The sequence below is a fragment of the Tiliqua scincoides genome, chromosome 2 (assembly GCF_035046505.1).
Source record: "Tiliqua scincoides isolate rTilSci1 chromosome 2, rTilSci1.hap2, whole genome shotgun sequence".
Taxonomy (NCBI): domain Eukaryota; kingdom Metazoa; phylum Chordata; class Lepidosauria; order Squamata; family Scincidae; genus Tiliqua; species Tiliqua scincoides.
This window is the reverse complement of record NC_089822.1, coordinates 201,235,847-201,251,109: the sequence shown is the minus strand read 5'-3', so window position 1 is coordinate 201,251,109 and position 15,263 is coordinate 201,235,847. Positions and strand designations below refer to the sequence as shown.

At 48.7% G+C, this 15,263-nt stretch overlaps 1 protein-coding gene across 4 annotated transcripts in view; it reads right to left on the bottom strand.

Annotated features, from left to right (window-relative positions):
• Positions 1 to 429: 429 nt before the first annotated feature.
• The window catches only part of FAM193B (family with sequence similarity 193 member B), a 65,376-nt gene continuing 50,542 nt past the window's right edge, over positions 430 to 15,263 (bottom strand). For 2 of the 4 annotated variants that reach the window (XM_066615784.1, XM_066615787.1), the window contains exons 2-10: positions 14,722 to 14,961; positions 14,003 to 14,219; positions 13,480 to 13,680; positions 12,512 to 12,908; positions 10,355 to 10,550; positions 9,667 to 9,903; positions 7,575 to 8,589; positions 5,546 to 5,621; positions 430 to 836 (exon numbers count right to left, since the gene is read on the bottom strand). In XM_066615784.1, coding sequence (XP_066471881.1) covers positions 740 to 836; positions 5,546 to 5,621; positions 7,575 to 8,589; positions 9,667 to 9,903; positions 10,355 to 10,550; positions 12,512 to 12,908; positions 13,480 to 13,680; positions 14,003 to 14,219; positions 14,722 to 14,961 — 2,676 coding nt within the window. In that variant the 3' untranslated portion in view covers positions 430 to 739. The remainder of the gene's footprint in view (positions 837 to 5,545; positions 5,622 to 7,574; positions 8,590 to 9,666; positions 9,904 to 10,354; positions 10,551 to 12,511; positions 12,909 to 13,479; positions 13,681 to 14,002; positions 14,220 to 14,721; positions 14,962 to 15,263) is intronic. The other 2 variants (XM_066615785.1, XM_066615786.1) reach the window with 2 other exon arrangements.

Sequence of the window (15,263 nt, the reverse complement as noted above, 5' to 3'; positions counted from 1 at the left end):
GAAAGTGCAGCCCTTCCTCTGACAACAGGCTCTTTAAGACAACTGACACTGCAGAGCACAGCATTCCAGTTGAGAGAACAAGATTCCCTGAGAGGTAGGGGAGGCCAGCCAAGAGTCTAATGACATGTGGTTTCCAAAAGAGGCAATCAATTCACACCCAGATGCTCTGCCAGCCTAATTATGCAAGGAGATGACTGGGCTCTCATGCTGGACCCTGGAATCCCTGTTCCATAATGGCAGCACCATGAGTCTGGTGTCCTGATGCTAGTCCACAATGTTTACATTAACTCAGATTCAGCTAAATGTGACTTTGGGGGAAAAGGTTCCTTGCTGAGTGCAGCTGGGTTGCTGCTGCCCACCCCCACCACAAGGAGCCACCACCCCATGCCCCAGGGATCAGAAAAGCCAGAACAAACAACAGAAAAGGTGGGTTTTTTAAATAAAATAAAAAATTAAAAAGTCCTTTATTGGGTGCAGCCTGGTCCCTGTGCCACGCTGGGCCTTGGCTGATCAAGGCTGCCCCTGGGCTTGGGGCGGCTCAGTCAGCATCTCCCCGAACGTCGAACACTGAGAGGTGAGGGACACAGGGGCTTTCCAGGCCCTGCCTATGAGCTAGGAGTAGGAGCCCCATGGATAAGGGGAGGGGCAAATGTTGGTGAGGTCAAGTGTCTGTCTATGGGTTTGGGGAAGGGGAGGTGAGGTGCGAGGCCCTGCACATACACCAGCGGTGCACCGCACCTCACTGAGCTGCACTCGAAGTGGTTTTCTTCAGGGTGAAATTGGTCCAGTTCACAGCCACTTTCTGCCGGGTCTGCTTGGCTGAGTCCAGGCAAAACCTGCAAGGATAAGAACAGTGAGAGGGAACAACAGAACTAGAGACTCATTTTACACATTCATAATACAAAAGCTGCCCTGTTCCTGTGAACTTCCAAGTCTCTAACTAAGCTGCTCAGAGACCACATAATGTTCACAAGCAATCTAACTTCTGAAGAACAAAGTGTCCATAAGCAGTGATACTGTTGTGAGGAAACAAGCAGAAAAAAAGTTACTGGATGAGGACCTGAGAGGTGTAGTAATGGAAGGATGGAGGGACACCAGCAGGGAAACTGAGGATACAGACTGAGTAAGAAACCAGCCTAGAAAAAACAGAGAAGCTAAAGAAAAAGGAACTCTGAGTAGGATAGCTTAATCCATTTCTGCCCAGCCCACAGGTGTACACATTTCATCCCTATTGTGTATATGCAACATTGAGCAGAAATGGCTTAAGGCAGGGACTCTCAAACTTTCTTACAGCAACCTCCAAAAAAATTATATACAGTATACTTTTACATTACTCCCCACACCCATCACACTGACTCACAGTAGACTAGCTGCCCACTTGCCTCACCCAGAAGGGGATGGTGGTAGAATGCTCTCAGAGTGGTTCACAAGGCACAGGAAGGGAAAAGGCAGAGAAGTACAGCCATCAGAACAGGCAGTTCACTCATGTAACAATATTCTAATTTTAGTTCTTTGGTGCTTTGTGATCCCCTTCTAAGGTGCTTGTGACCCATATTTCAAGAACCCCTGGCTTCAGGGATGGGACAAAGCAGGCAGCTGTCCAATTTGTAGCACAGCAACTTAATGCTTGCAGCTACATATTTCTGATGCAAGTTGTATGTTTATGAAAGTTTGCAAATAATTGGATGCACTCACTCCAAAAGCCCACACAAAATAAGACTTCCTGGAGTCAGTCAATGGAATTACTCATGAATATGTTTGGATAACTGCAGCTTTACGATAAGATAATCATAAAACTTGGCATGTTCAAACATACATATTTCCAAAGAACCTTTGCTTCGCATGCTAGACAATCTATCACTGATTGTATTATTTCACAGATATCATGGCTTTGTGGCCCTCCTCTTTGAACATAGCACAATCTCTTGGCCAACTCTGTCTTCCCAAAGGCCCACAATGAATATGACAAGTTGTTCTTCTAGGCAGGTTCTCTTCATGTTGACATCTCCAAGAGAAATGAGAAAACAGGTAAAAACAGGTAAAGCTCTTCATGAACTGTGCAGAGGTCAGTTCTCACTGAACTGCTTGTCTACCTACAGCACGTTAAAATGTATAACCCTAAGGTTCCCGCCTTCAAAGCTGCCACACTTTGTCAAACTTATTCATGAACTTTGGATTCTAGAGCTTCAATCTGTAGACATGAACAGAATCAAACTGAAAGACTATCATGCTGGATCTTTGTGAAGACAAGGCTGGCAAAGAGTTGGTAACACTATATTTGATGGGACTGTCCACAATACCAATGGATGCCATCAGTCATGGCATCTGTCAGAACTAGTAAAGATCCTTTGAAAATGTATGTTTCAGGCATATCCCAAATTTGATGGGCCTGTTACTGCAAAAATGTTATTTATTTATTATAAGTTGCATCCTGCTTTTCCACCATATCAAAATAGTACCCAAGGTAGCTAACAAACAGGCCAATTATACAAAATAATAAAAACAATTACGTAAATTGACTCCATCCCACTGACTTCAGTAAGTCTTACCTGATCTGTCTGGGCTGTGAGAAAATAGTTCTTCCTTGGTGATTTGCACTTTCAGATGCATACAACTTCTAACTGAAACATGAAACTGGTTGCTGGAAGTGCTCTATTTTCATACAACCTGATGCTAAGGTCCTGCACTGTTGAAGAGAACCACAGCTGGAAAAGGCAGAGCCCTGGAGGAAATGCTGCGTATAATTTGCAGCAAAAAAGTGGAGCAAGCAAGAGAGCTTTAAAGGCCAGGCAAGCTGAAAGAAGTAGTGTGAGGGTGGAGGGGTTAAAGCCAAGGGGAAGTAGCTGGATATAGGGCGTGCTGAATGGGTGGCTGAGAGAGGACTGGTTTTGGCTCCTTGACAGACCCATCACTCCTGAAGAAACCCTCCACTGATTACTTTTTTTGGTAACTGGCCAATTGCCAATCTTCTGTTTTTGGCCAAGTGAGTGATGAAGGTAGTGGTACAACTTCAGCCATTCCTAGATGACATGGATTATCTACACCCATTTCATCACGGTTTCTGGCTTTTTTGGACTGAAACCATCTTGGTTGCTCTGGTGCAGAATACAACTTTTAATACTTCTGTACTTTTCAGCACTTCTGATATCATCAGCAATAATATTTTTCTGGACCAGTTTGAAAGCTGAGGCACCATCTGCTGGTGGTTCTGTTCCTTAGGGCAGAGGTTCTCCAACTTTGAGGGAGCTTTACTCCCTCAGTAAATTCTTACGGGGGAGGGGCTAGGGCAACAACGCGATCCCCAGGATCACATCGCTAATGGGGGGTGGGAGGGTGCTTTGCACTCACATTATGTAGTCAGGGCTGCAGCAGGCTGCAGGAGGTGCGGGGAGCCCTGTACAGAGCTCCCCGAGGTTTGAAAGGTTCGCTAAAAGCGGGCGCAAAGCACCTCCTGCAAAACAGAAGTGCTTTGCGCCTGCCTTTTAGCAAACATTCCAAGCCTCAGGGAAGTCCTTGCCAGTCCAAGCCAGTCCCTGCCTTTTTGAAGTAAGTGCAAAGTACCCCCCCTCATCCCCCTTAGCGACGCGATCCTGGGGATTGTGTCGATGCTGCCCTCCCCCCGCCCCTTAAAGGGCGGGGGAAGCATTACACGAACTGGTGGGTCGCGACCCACCGGTTTGAGAACCACTGAATTAGGGAATACTGCTCCATCCCATGGTACTTGTGCTACAGGGTAGTGCAGCATTCTGTCTATATGGAACCACTGAGTGACATATGAAACCACTGGGTAACATCATCCAGAAATCTGAAATGAAGTATGATTAGTATGTTGATAATCCCCAGCTGTGTTAGTGGATTTATGATTTTTCATGTTCAACAAAATGCTGACATGGCACCTCTCTCAGTACCATGTATGAGTAGGGATCATCATTGCTACTACAGGTTGAGACTAATTATTTGCGTGGGTTAAGAACGTAAGAACAGCCCCGCTGGATCAGGCCATAGGCCCGCCTAGTCCAGCTTCCTGTATCTCAAAGTGGCCCCACCAAATGCCCAGGTAGCACACCAGATACCTGCATCCTGGTGCCCTCCCTTGCATCTAATGTAGCCCATTTCTAAAATCAGGAGGTTGCACATATGCATCATGGCTTGTAACCTGTAATGGATTTTTCCTCCAGAAACTTGTCCAATCCCCTTTTAAAGGCATCCAGGCCGGATGCCGTCACCACATCCTGTGGCAAGGAGTTCCACAGACCAACCACACGCTGAGTAAAGAAATATTTTATTTTGTCTGTCCTAACTCTCCCAACACTCAATTTTAGTGGATGTCCCCTGGTTCTAGTGTTATGTGAGAGTGTAAAGAGCACCTCTCTAACCACTCTATCCTTCCCATGCATAATTTTGTATGTCATGTCCCCCCTCAGGCAGTGTCCCAGCCCAGGGTTCCTTGTGGATGGCAAAAAACAAAGTTTCTTTGCTCCAGTGATTTAGAAACAGCCTTGCTGACCTCTGTGATGTTAAGATAGAGTCATTAAGAGGACAATCAGTCTCTCTCAAGGTGCTTAGAAATGCTTCACTCTGACCCCTCCCTTCACCAATGCAAAGTATCTTTCCTTCACCTGCTCAGGGGGAAGGGGGGGTCGCCTGGAGAGAGAAGGATTGATGGATTGTCAGCCAGCTGCCCTCCCTCCCTCTCTTTCTCATTAAGGAGGCTGTTGTTAAAGGTCTGTTCAGTTTTTTAAACTGATTTTAAAGGGGTGCATTTTTCCCCTTCTCCAGGGATCAGCACATTCATTCTCATTTGCAGGGGCCATTCATGTTGAGTCAAATCCGTGTATAAATAGGCTGGACCTGTATACTGATTCACATATCCCTCTAGACCAGGGGTCTCTAAGCTTTTCAGCTGAAGGGCCACATCAAATATCTGGCATAGTGTCGAGGGCCGGAAAAAAAATTAATACAAAATTTAAATACATTAAAGATGGAACTTGAATGAATGAATGTCCAAGATTTCTCCAAGCACCAACACAGCCCAAGAAATAAAGCACACACTTAAATGGACCCCCATTCCCCCACCTCACAAGCACAAATCTGGTTGTGTCTGGTCAACTGGGCCAGAAGCTCTCAGGGAATCAGAGGCTGGCTGTGGGAGGGATAGAGGCTCTCCACAGGCCACATCTGGCCCCTGGGCCAGGGTTTGGAGACCCCTGCTCTAGACACTACTGTGATCACTTGGAATGATCTGCTGAACCCCCCAGCTCCCTACAATACACTACTCCAGCATTTCCCTTCCCCAACATGTCAACAGATGACACTTTCTCTGCCCACTATAATTCATCACCTGATATGGTAACTTCATAGTTTGTGGGGGGGGGGGGATGCATACCCTGACAACTTGGATAAAAAAAGAAAAGGTAAAACAGAAAGACACATAAGTATCACTTCCCTCCCTCTTGACAGAGTCCCATCTATATGCAGCATGAATCCCCTTTCCATGTCATAAAGTCCAAGTCATAAGACACCACAAACTGTGACAAAGTCTCACCTCTTGAAGTATTCCACTTCTCTGTCAGTCTCATCCATTTCCACGCCATCCACATCTTTGGGCAGGAACACGTCATCTAGTGAAGCACCAGAGCAAAAGAATTAGCTGGACCATACCAAGATTCTCAGAAAGAAGAATGAATGACCTCCCTCCCACAACAGATGCATGCCTCACACCATTCCAACACAACTGCTCAAGCAAGGAGGCTTCCCAGCAACAACAGTTACAACCTGCAGAGAAAGTAAGATGCATGTTGGGAAGTGCAACAACTCAACCCCATGGCTGTAATGCAAAACCACCAGTGGAGGGGCAAAAAGAAGTTCTGTTGGCATCCAGGCACATGCCACAAAGGCCATACAAAATTCCATACTGTAGGATGTGATTTCTTATGAATTTATATTTTTTTCTGAAGATACCAAGTCAGATCAAAACTAAAGGGGCGCTTGGTCTGGACCTTGGCTCTCATGGCCTGCACAGTTCCCTGTCTCTCCCCTTAACACCTTATCCCTGTAGCCCCTACTGCCCCCCCCCACATTCCTACTTCCAGTCCAAATCATTATAAAAGTTGTGTACATACCAATAAACCACAGAAGGTGAACATAATTTATTCCAAGTACACAACTAGGATCTCTCTAGTACAGTGTTTCTCAAACTGTGGGTTGGGGTTACAGATCTGTACTTTTAACAGGCTATAATATATATGCTTTTAACAACGACAGTCAATGAGACTTATACCTGGGTAAGTGTGGGCAGGATTGCAGTCTAGGATTGTTAAATATTTTCCTGCTTGATGTTGTCACTTCTGGTCATGACATCACTTCTGGTGGGTCCCAACAGATTCTCATTCTAAAAAGTGGGTCCCAGTGCTAAATGTGTGAGAACCACTGCTCTAGTATATTTCTTGTATGTGTGCAAAACATGCCTAGAGTATAAGCGATGACAAAATTGTTACATAACCACCTGGATGCAAGCTGGGAGCTGTCTTTGTTCATGAGCCTGACAAGACCTGAAGCATCTGATAGTAGCCTGAAGGTGGGCCTGGACAATGTATAAAAGGTCATGCACATTGGGGCAAAAAATCAAAACTTCACATAGAGGCTAATGGGTTCTGAGCTGTCTGTGACAGATCAGGAGAGAGATCTTGGGGTGGTGGTGGACAGGTCGATGAAAGTGTCGACCCAATGTGCGGCGGCAGTGAAGAAGGCCAATTCTATGCTTGGGATCATTAGAAAAGGTATTGAGAACAAAGCAGCTAATATTATAATGCCGTTGTACAAATCTATGGTAAGGCCACACCTGGAGTGTCCAGTTCTGGGTCACCACATCTCAAAAAGGATATAGTGGAAATGGAAAAGGTGCAAAAGAGAGCGACTAAGTTGATTACTGGGCTGGGGCACCTTCCTTATGAGGAAAGGCTATGGCGTTTGGGCCTCTTCAGCCTAGAAGAGACACCTGAGGGGGGACATGATTGAGACATACAAAATTATGCATGGGAAGGATAAATTGGATAGAGAGATGCTCTTTACACTCTCACATAACACCAGAACCAGGGGACATCCACTAAAATTGAGTGTTGGGAGGGTTAGGACAGACAAAAGAAAATATTTCTTTACTCAGCGTGTGGTTGGTCTGTGGAACTCCCTGCCACAGGGTGTTGTGACGGCATCTGGCCTGGATGCCTTTAAAAGGGGATTGGACAAGTTTCTGGAGGAAAAATCCATTACAGGTTACAAGCCATGATGTGTATGCGCAACCTCCTGATTTTAGAAATGGGCTATGCCAGATGCAAGGGAGGGCACCAGGATGCAGGTCTCTTGTTATCAGGTGTGCTCCCTGGGGCATTTGGTGGGGCCGCTGTGAGATACAGGAAGCTGGACTAGATGGGCTTATGTCCTGATCCAGTGGGGCTGTTCTTATGACCCAGAAATTTCCACAGCCTCCATGCTTAAGAGGCCTCTGCAGTTCTTAATAAAGGATTATTGAGCCAAAAAGACTCTTGCTTCATGGCGAAAGCCTTGCTAAGACTTACCAATGGAAGGACTAGCTTTCTCCATTTTGTTCCTGCTCTTCTTGCCTTTGCCCTTTGGCTGGGGCAAGTCATCTGGCGTGGCTGCATGGGGCAGATGCCGGTCTCCAGTCCCTGAAGCAGCAGGCTCTTGCTCTGTCTGATCAGATCTGCCTTCACCTTTCCGGCTCTTCCCATCAGTGCTCTTCTCCTTGTCCACCTTAGAGCCACTACAAGCCCATCCCTGGCCCTGCCGCAGTCCTCTAGCACCATCGCCTTGCTCTAAGCTGCTGCTTCCTCTCAGGGCTTCGGGAACTGTGCCCTTCGAGGGATTCTTTGGCCCCGTCCCCTTGGAGCCAGAATTTTCACTAGGTGTAGCAGTAGCTTCCCCCTTCTTTGCTGAGAAGCCCTGTCGCTTGCCCTTCCTCTGCTTCCCTACAGGAGGCACTTGCTCCTGCAGCTCTACTCCCCTGCCTGGTGCTGCCTCCTTGGACTCATGGCTAACCCCACTGTCCTGGGGAGAGTCTGTTGGCTTAGGTGACTGAACCCAAATCATGCGGGAGAGGTTGGGGACAGCACTGAGCCGTTTCACCACCCCATTTTCAGAGGAGGGTGGTGGCAGCGGGGGTGGCAACTCTGCAGGGTTTTCTGCCCATCGGGACCCCACGTCGCTCCGCATCAGCGTATGATTGTGTGGCGCACCCAGGCTAAGTGGAGACAGGTCAAGGTCAATCTCCTGTAGCTCAGAGGAGCCATTGAGGTGGGAAAGCCGGTTCTTTTGTTCCAGCACGGCTGCCTTCTTGGGGAAGTCGTTGACGTCGAGATTGAGGTCGTAGACACTGAAGCTGGCACGGATGGAATCTTTGATGGTGTTCTTGATCTCCTGCAGTCGGCTGCTCAGGAAGCTGTTCACGCGCTCCAGTTCTAGTTGGGGCCACTCCAGAAGCTTCTCCTCAGCCAGCTCCTGATCCTGACCAGTAGGTGGGGTTCGGTCCACTCGCTTCTGGGCCTCTGCCTCCAGCTGGGCCTTCTCCTTCTCCTGCAACACCAGAAATTAGCAATGTCACTGCTTTCATAAGCCCACACCCACAATTAGCAACTGAGAAAAGGAAGGCCTGTGGTGAGGATGAGGGATGGCAGCCAACCATGGGCTGAGCTGAATGAAGAGGCCCCTGCTTCCCAGTCTCTGACAGTCTCTAACTTTTATGCAGCTAGATGGGCTCTCAAGCAAGCCACACTGTACACCTGGGAATCTGTGCCAGGAACCAATAAAATTGCACATACACAAAGCTTGTGCTATGGTAACCAACCTTAGGGAAGAGCTGCACTGCCAGCCATTTCCCACTGCAATTTCCCTGTGCATAAGCTCCAACAAGATTACTATCTCCCAGGTCCCAAACTCAACTCATTACACTGCAACACAGGGAAAAGGAGAATGGGTGTGAAAAGAGAAACACGGGGCTAATTTCAAGCGGTTCGGCAACTACTTGGGCACCCTGGTGAAAATGACTGAAAACTTGTTGAATTGCTCAGTTGAATTGTTCAAATTCTGATTTCTTAACATATTTCAGTGGGTGAAATGACAGGAAGAGAATCGATGGCAAGACCAGGAGCTAAGATCACCTCTTTCATGCAGATATGGGGCAAACCTGTATTTGCAGTTCTACCCTAGGCAATAGTGGGCAGGAAGGCGTGGAGGAGAAAGAAAGAGCAGGTGAAACTTGGAAAAGAAAGTTTGTGAGTAGTTTGTTTTTGCTCATTTCTCACCTGATCACTGACGAGTCTCAAGGCAGATCAGTGTTACAAACACTATTTGGTATCATCTCTTTGCCCCACCTATCTACACCCACACCCCATTTTGTTCACAGGCAAACTGAATGGATAACTGCTCCTATGCAGATGAAAATATCACAACAATCCAAGCAAATTCTCTCTCAACCCCACCCTTAGCTAGGACCAAGGCTTGACAACTTCAAATCAAGTTGGTCCCCTAGCTCTGGGATCATCCTCTCATATGGGTTGGTATCACCTGTCGTCCCCCTGTCCCCACCAGAGGCCTGGTCCAGCACACTCTTTTTTATACATGAACACTTATGCATCCCCAGCCCCAGCCCACCTTCTTCTTTTGCTTGTGGCGTGCACGCTTGGCAGCCTTGGCGCTGTTGAGGGGCTTCGGCTCTGTGCTGTTGATATAGTCCAAGAGCTCATCTACATCTCGATGATCCACGGCTGGCTCCCCTGAGCTGCTGCTGTGCCCCAGCTTTTGAGGAAGTTCCTCTTTTCTCTTGGTCAGCCGAGAGCGGAGCTTCTCCCGGATCTCCGCATAGTTCCGGCTTGTTGGAGCAGCTGGAGGCTGTGGACAGAGTTGAGCTATTGAACTGCTGCAGATATATTAGGGAGCTGCTATCCCACAGCTGCTGCAGACAGATATTGCTCTCAGGGGTTGTCATGCTCTCCCCTCCAATAACAAGATGCTTTGCAGAGATCCCCAGCAAGTTCCAGCCACATAGGTAATTCTGCAAAAGTCTACAGTTGCAACTGCTGGTGCAAGGTGCAACAGCAGGGCTTCAATAAGGACACAAGACAGGAATAACTGACAGATCTGTGAGAAGGTCAGGGCTAGAATCCCAGGAGTCAGGCCAGTCTCAAGGCTGCAAAGACCAAGGGAGATGAGTAGTTATGCAGGCCATGCTTGAATTATCAGCATGATCTCCTGAGCCCCCACCCCACTGCACCCCATCCACATATATCACAAAGACTGCAAGCAAAGGTGGTGGATGACTGCAGACCATGCTGTTACTTACCGCATTGTGGCCGAAGAACTCACAGTAGCAGCAGTCACAGAATTTCCCATCTTTCTGGGTTGTGGAGGAGGAAGTGCAGGAGCTACGCTCAGAGCTGCTGTCCTCATCTTCACCAAGCCCCTCATCTGCCTCACAGGACTGTGGCGCATGACAGCTTGTACCGTTTGGGAATTTGTGACCCTTGCAGGCAGGGTCCCTAGGTCAGAGAGAAGGCAGTGAAAAAAGTAAGCAGCTGAAAGACACTCTTCTAGTGAATGCACTAACCCTCAGTGGAAGCGCGGGGCCAGTGGCTGAAGTTGAGAGTGGGTTAGGTGGGGGCCAATTCACTGAAGTTCAACCCAGGTAAGATGGAGGAACTGCTGGTGGTGAGTTTGCCCAGTCAGGACCACAGTGTTTAACCTGTTGGGTTATGGATTGTGTTCTCAATGAAAGGCCACTTGAAGCATGGGATGTTCTTCGATCCAGCCATGTCGCTGAAACTCAAATAGCATCTATGGCACAATGTGCTGTTCACCAACTTCAACTGTGCCTTTACTAGGAAAAGAATGGCATTGCCACAATTATCCATACTTTGGTAATGTCCAGGTTGGATTACTGCATTGTATTGTATGGGGGGCTGTCTTAAATAACTATTCAGAAACTTCAGCTGGTTCAGAATACTATGGTGAGATTGTTAACCAAAACGTGCCACAGTGACCATGCCATGTTTATCTACACCAGCGTCTAGTATGCTTCTCAGCTCATTTAAAAGTGCCAGATTTGATCTACAAAGGGCGCAACCATAATCCCTTATGTCACTGCTTTCCAGCAGTTGGGTGTCACTCATGGAGGCCTCCTCAAAGTAAGGGAATGTTTGATCCCTTACCTCAGAGCTGCATTGCCCTTATGTCAGTGCTGGAAAGTGTTCCTTTCCAGTGCTGGAAAGCACTGACATAAGGGCAATGCAGTCTGAGGTGAGGGATCAAACATTCCCTTACTTTGAGGAGGCCTCCATGAGTGACACCCAACTGCAGGATGCAGCACATGTCCCATTGGCACCGCTATGCCAGTGCTGGAAAGCACTGACATAAGGGGTTAGGATTGCGCCCTTAGTTGCTTCTTACATATAAGCTGCCTTGGGCATTTCTGTGGAAAGATAGGAGACAAATACTACAAATACATATGTAAAAATCCCACTGGTTCCTCAATCCTGCAGAGAAGATCTCCCAGAAAAAAAGGTTTGAGCCCAGCAAAGCAGAAGATGATGAAACCTCAGTGTTAACATAAAAGCTTGACCCCTTCTGAGGTTGGAAAGCTGAGGTTGGAAAGCTGGAATGCTGAGAGACTGAAAAAATATAGAAAAATGAGGGATCAATCCATACAGTACTTTCTACCTCATTGCACAGGAAACAAAGCAACTACTTCAGAGGATGCCAATTTCATTGTCCTGCAATACTCTATGCATGTCTACTCAGGAAAAAGGCCCATTGTTTTCACTGGGGCATACTCCTAGGGAAGTGTGTACAGGATTGCAGCCTTAGAACAGGTTCTTCTGACATAACGGGTTCTTTCGTGGATGAACACCAACAAAAAATATTACATCAAAGTGCAAAATACAGGAAAGATCCAGGAGTAGATTCTATTCCAGCCCAATTGTCTACAGATCTTTCCTACCAAATCCACAGGAACTGTGCATTCTGGTGTCACTTTTGCCCACAGATAAGTCTCCCATGGAGGAAAAATATCATGCAAGAGTTCACTCTTGATTGAGCAGGCAAAGACTCCGTGAGTGTGATATTATGTACAATACAACATGAACAAAGGCAGACATTTTGGATTAAAACTAACTGGTAACTAGTGTGCTGATAGCAGTGGATTTCACAGGCCATTTCAGAATGCATCATGGTGAGCAGCCCTAAATCTAGAAGAGAAAATGCTCAAGCCTCGTCTACGATGACAACAATTCCCCCCACCACAAAAATCACAGGCTGCCTTTGGTTCCAATTCCTGATGACAAAAATCAACATAGGTCTACTCAGGCAGCCACAGGCAAGCCTTGGGACACAGCAAGGAACCTGCACCCAGTAAAAGCGAGGAGGATGTTTGCCAGTTCAAACAGGGCTGGAGGCATTCCAATTTGCAACACCAGGAATGCCCAGTGGCCAGGGCTCTGCTCACCTGTTGGTGCTGGGCAGTGGATGGGAGGCAGTAGGTGGACCCAAGGAGCCACTGCAATGGCCATTGCACGGATGAGTGCAGCCTACAGGAGGTGGTATCTTCAGCAGTGGCACATTGGCAGTGGGTAGATGTGGGCTCTTGCAGGATCCAGTAGGAGGGGACTCCGCTCCTGGCTTTGGGGCTGGTGTGTGTGGACTGAGGGCAGGTGCAGGGAATGGGGCCGCCTGCGGTGAGGAGCTCAGATGAACGTGAGGAGGGGAGCTGAAGGGCCCAGCGTGGGCAGGCAACTGCTTGGTAGGGAGGAGTGCCGGTGGCTGCGAGGGGAGGCCTGTGGGACTGTTGGGAGGAGCAGTGAGGTCCACGTGCCGGTGGTGCTCCGAGGAGTGGAAGGCCTCTCCTGCAGCCAGACAGTAATAAAGACAGGTTAGACCTATTTCCTGATAGCAGAACACTTCACTGGTTACTGGGAGAGACATAAGACCCTGCAGCTGCAAAGCCCACCAATACATGCCCACCACCAACACTACTGACTTCCCCCCAAGCCCTGAATTATTCCTCCCTCCTGTAATATTTTCCACACCCCAAGCCCATTTTACCTTGGTCACAGTTTGATCCATCCCAAAATTGGCAACTGTGTAGCGGTAGTAGCTTCCACAAGTGACAATTACTTAAAACACACATTCCCTCAGAGAATGCTCAGAAGACCAGCCCCACATAAGCGTCATGCTCAGTGTCACACAGTAAAATGCTTTCAGTTCTAAGGCCACTGAGACACCCACAGGAGAAAGGAGCAACCCTTGTCCCATTGAGTTTGGGCCTATCGTCCTGCGATCCCACATTCAACCAAAGGCAGTAGCCCATGACAGGTTCCATGGGGATCCAGAGGGAAGTACGACCCCTTACTGAGGAGCCTGACAAAGGTGGCAGATTTGGGCTGCTGGCCTTCCCCAGGCCCCGCACATACAGACCTGGCGGGGTGGGTCTCCGGCACATGCTCTTGAACTGCTTGGGAAGCGTTTTGCAGAAGTCGAGTGAGGTAGGCAGAGGTGAGCCTGGGGTGCCGCTGGGAGCTGGGGAGAGCGCGTGGCTGTAAGGACAGGCTTTGAGCCCACCTCCCACAGCAGGGGCCTGGTTGACACACTCCGGAGGGAGGCCGGGGTGCTTGTCACCTGAAATGGGAGTCAGAGATGGAGCTGGCTACTCTCCAGGCCCCTCGCTTGCCTCCCCATTGTTGGCATCTGATCTGGGTCCATGAAAGAGAACCGAGATTGTGGACCTGCCCCCAAGAGAAGAGCAAGACAGAGGCTTGTGTACAGCCTTCTTTTTTCTGACCGCACCTATTAACATAGGCTGGCTACTGCTAGCATCCTCTTCATAGCTGAGCAATTGCCACCCCCATAATTATCACAACAGCCTCTATGAGGCAGCTGCAGGGAGAACCCCACAGCCAGAAGGAAGACAGTCACCAGTTCAGTGCCAAGATGCACTCACCTGGTACAACAGGTGCTCCCCCTAGGGAACTCCCCTGGGCTGCCCCATTGGCATGCTGGGAGTTCCAGAGGCCCGAGAGCTTGTGTGCAGACAGGAAGGAGCTGGGGTCCCAGTCTCCCGAGTTCCCGTGGCACGAGGATGAGGATGAAGACGACGAAGAGGAGTGGGAGCCTGCCCCGCAGGACTGTGACTTGCAGGCTGTATGCGACAGTGAGACCTGGAAAGAGAAGGTTGGTACCTGAGACATCAATCACCAGGCAGGCCGAGACAACTTTTCTAAGCAGACAGCAGCAGCCTGTTGGACCAACCATTGTCCAATGGCGATTCCTGTTATGGCAGGCCCTATCGAATTGCCCAGAGAAGTGAGAGTGTGTACTCTGGGGGAGGAAAGACACACCTGTCTAGGCTTGCCTCCTCCACTCTTACTCCCCAACAGAACAAGTAGAGACAGTGGCAAGGAAAAATGGTTCAGAAGTCCCATTGAACAGGGAATACATTTCGCCACCAATGCCAGAGTTTGCAAGACTCATAGCCTGGAGACCAAAGTAGTTAAGATCCTAAAACATACGTGTCATCAACTGACTGGCAGCAATTAGGGGTGCTGCACATGACCAATCCAGGAAGACCATCCATGTAGACTGGGGCCTTCAGATAACCTTTCCTCACCAAAGTGCATCTGCCAGGGCCTTGGAACAGAGCCTGTGAGGTTCAATGCTTACCGCCAGTGCCTGCTCCTGGACTGCCCTCCTCTCTTCTTCTTCTACACTCTGCCTGCAACTCTGGCAGATCCACAGCGGCATCTCTCCCAGAAGGTTCTGCACCAGTGTCGGCACAAAGTCCGGGGGCAACCGTTCACCTGGGGACACCAACCCATTGTGGGATGGCCCTCCCCAATCTTTACGTTCCCGGTGGCACAGCAAGCAGCATGTCTGCACCGACTGGTTGGAAGTAGGCAGCACCTGCAGAAGGGCACAGACACACAAAAATGGTCTGGGTCACCAGGAACACACAGGCAGCAGGAAGTAGTGTATCACCTTGCCAAGGTGCACACACTATTAGGGTCTGCCAGCCCAAAGGGTTACTCTGCACAAACTATCACACAGCATCCTCCAGGATCCTTGCACACTATGCTGACAGGTCATCCAGTCACAACTCACAGGAGGCAGTTCTATGCTCTGAGGGAGCTTTGCCAGACCTTCCTAGCTTTGCCCCCTCACTCTCTGTGACTACAGTGCAGTCCACACTAAGAAACTCAAGGCCT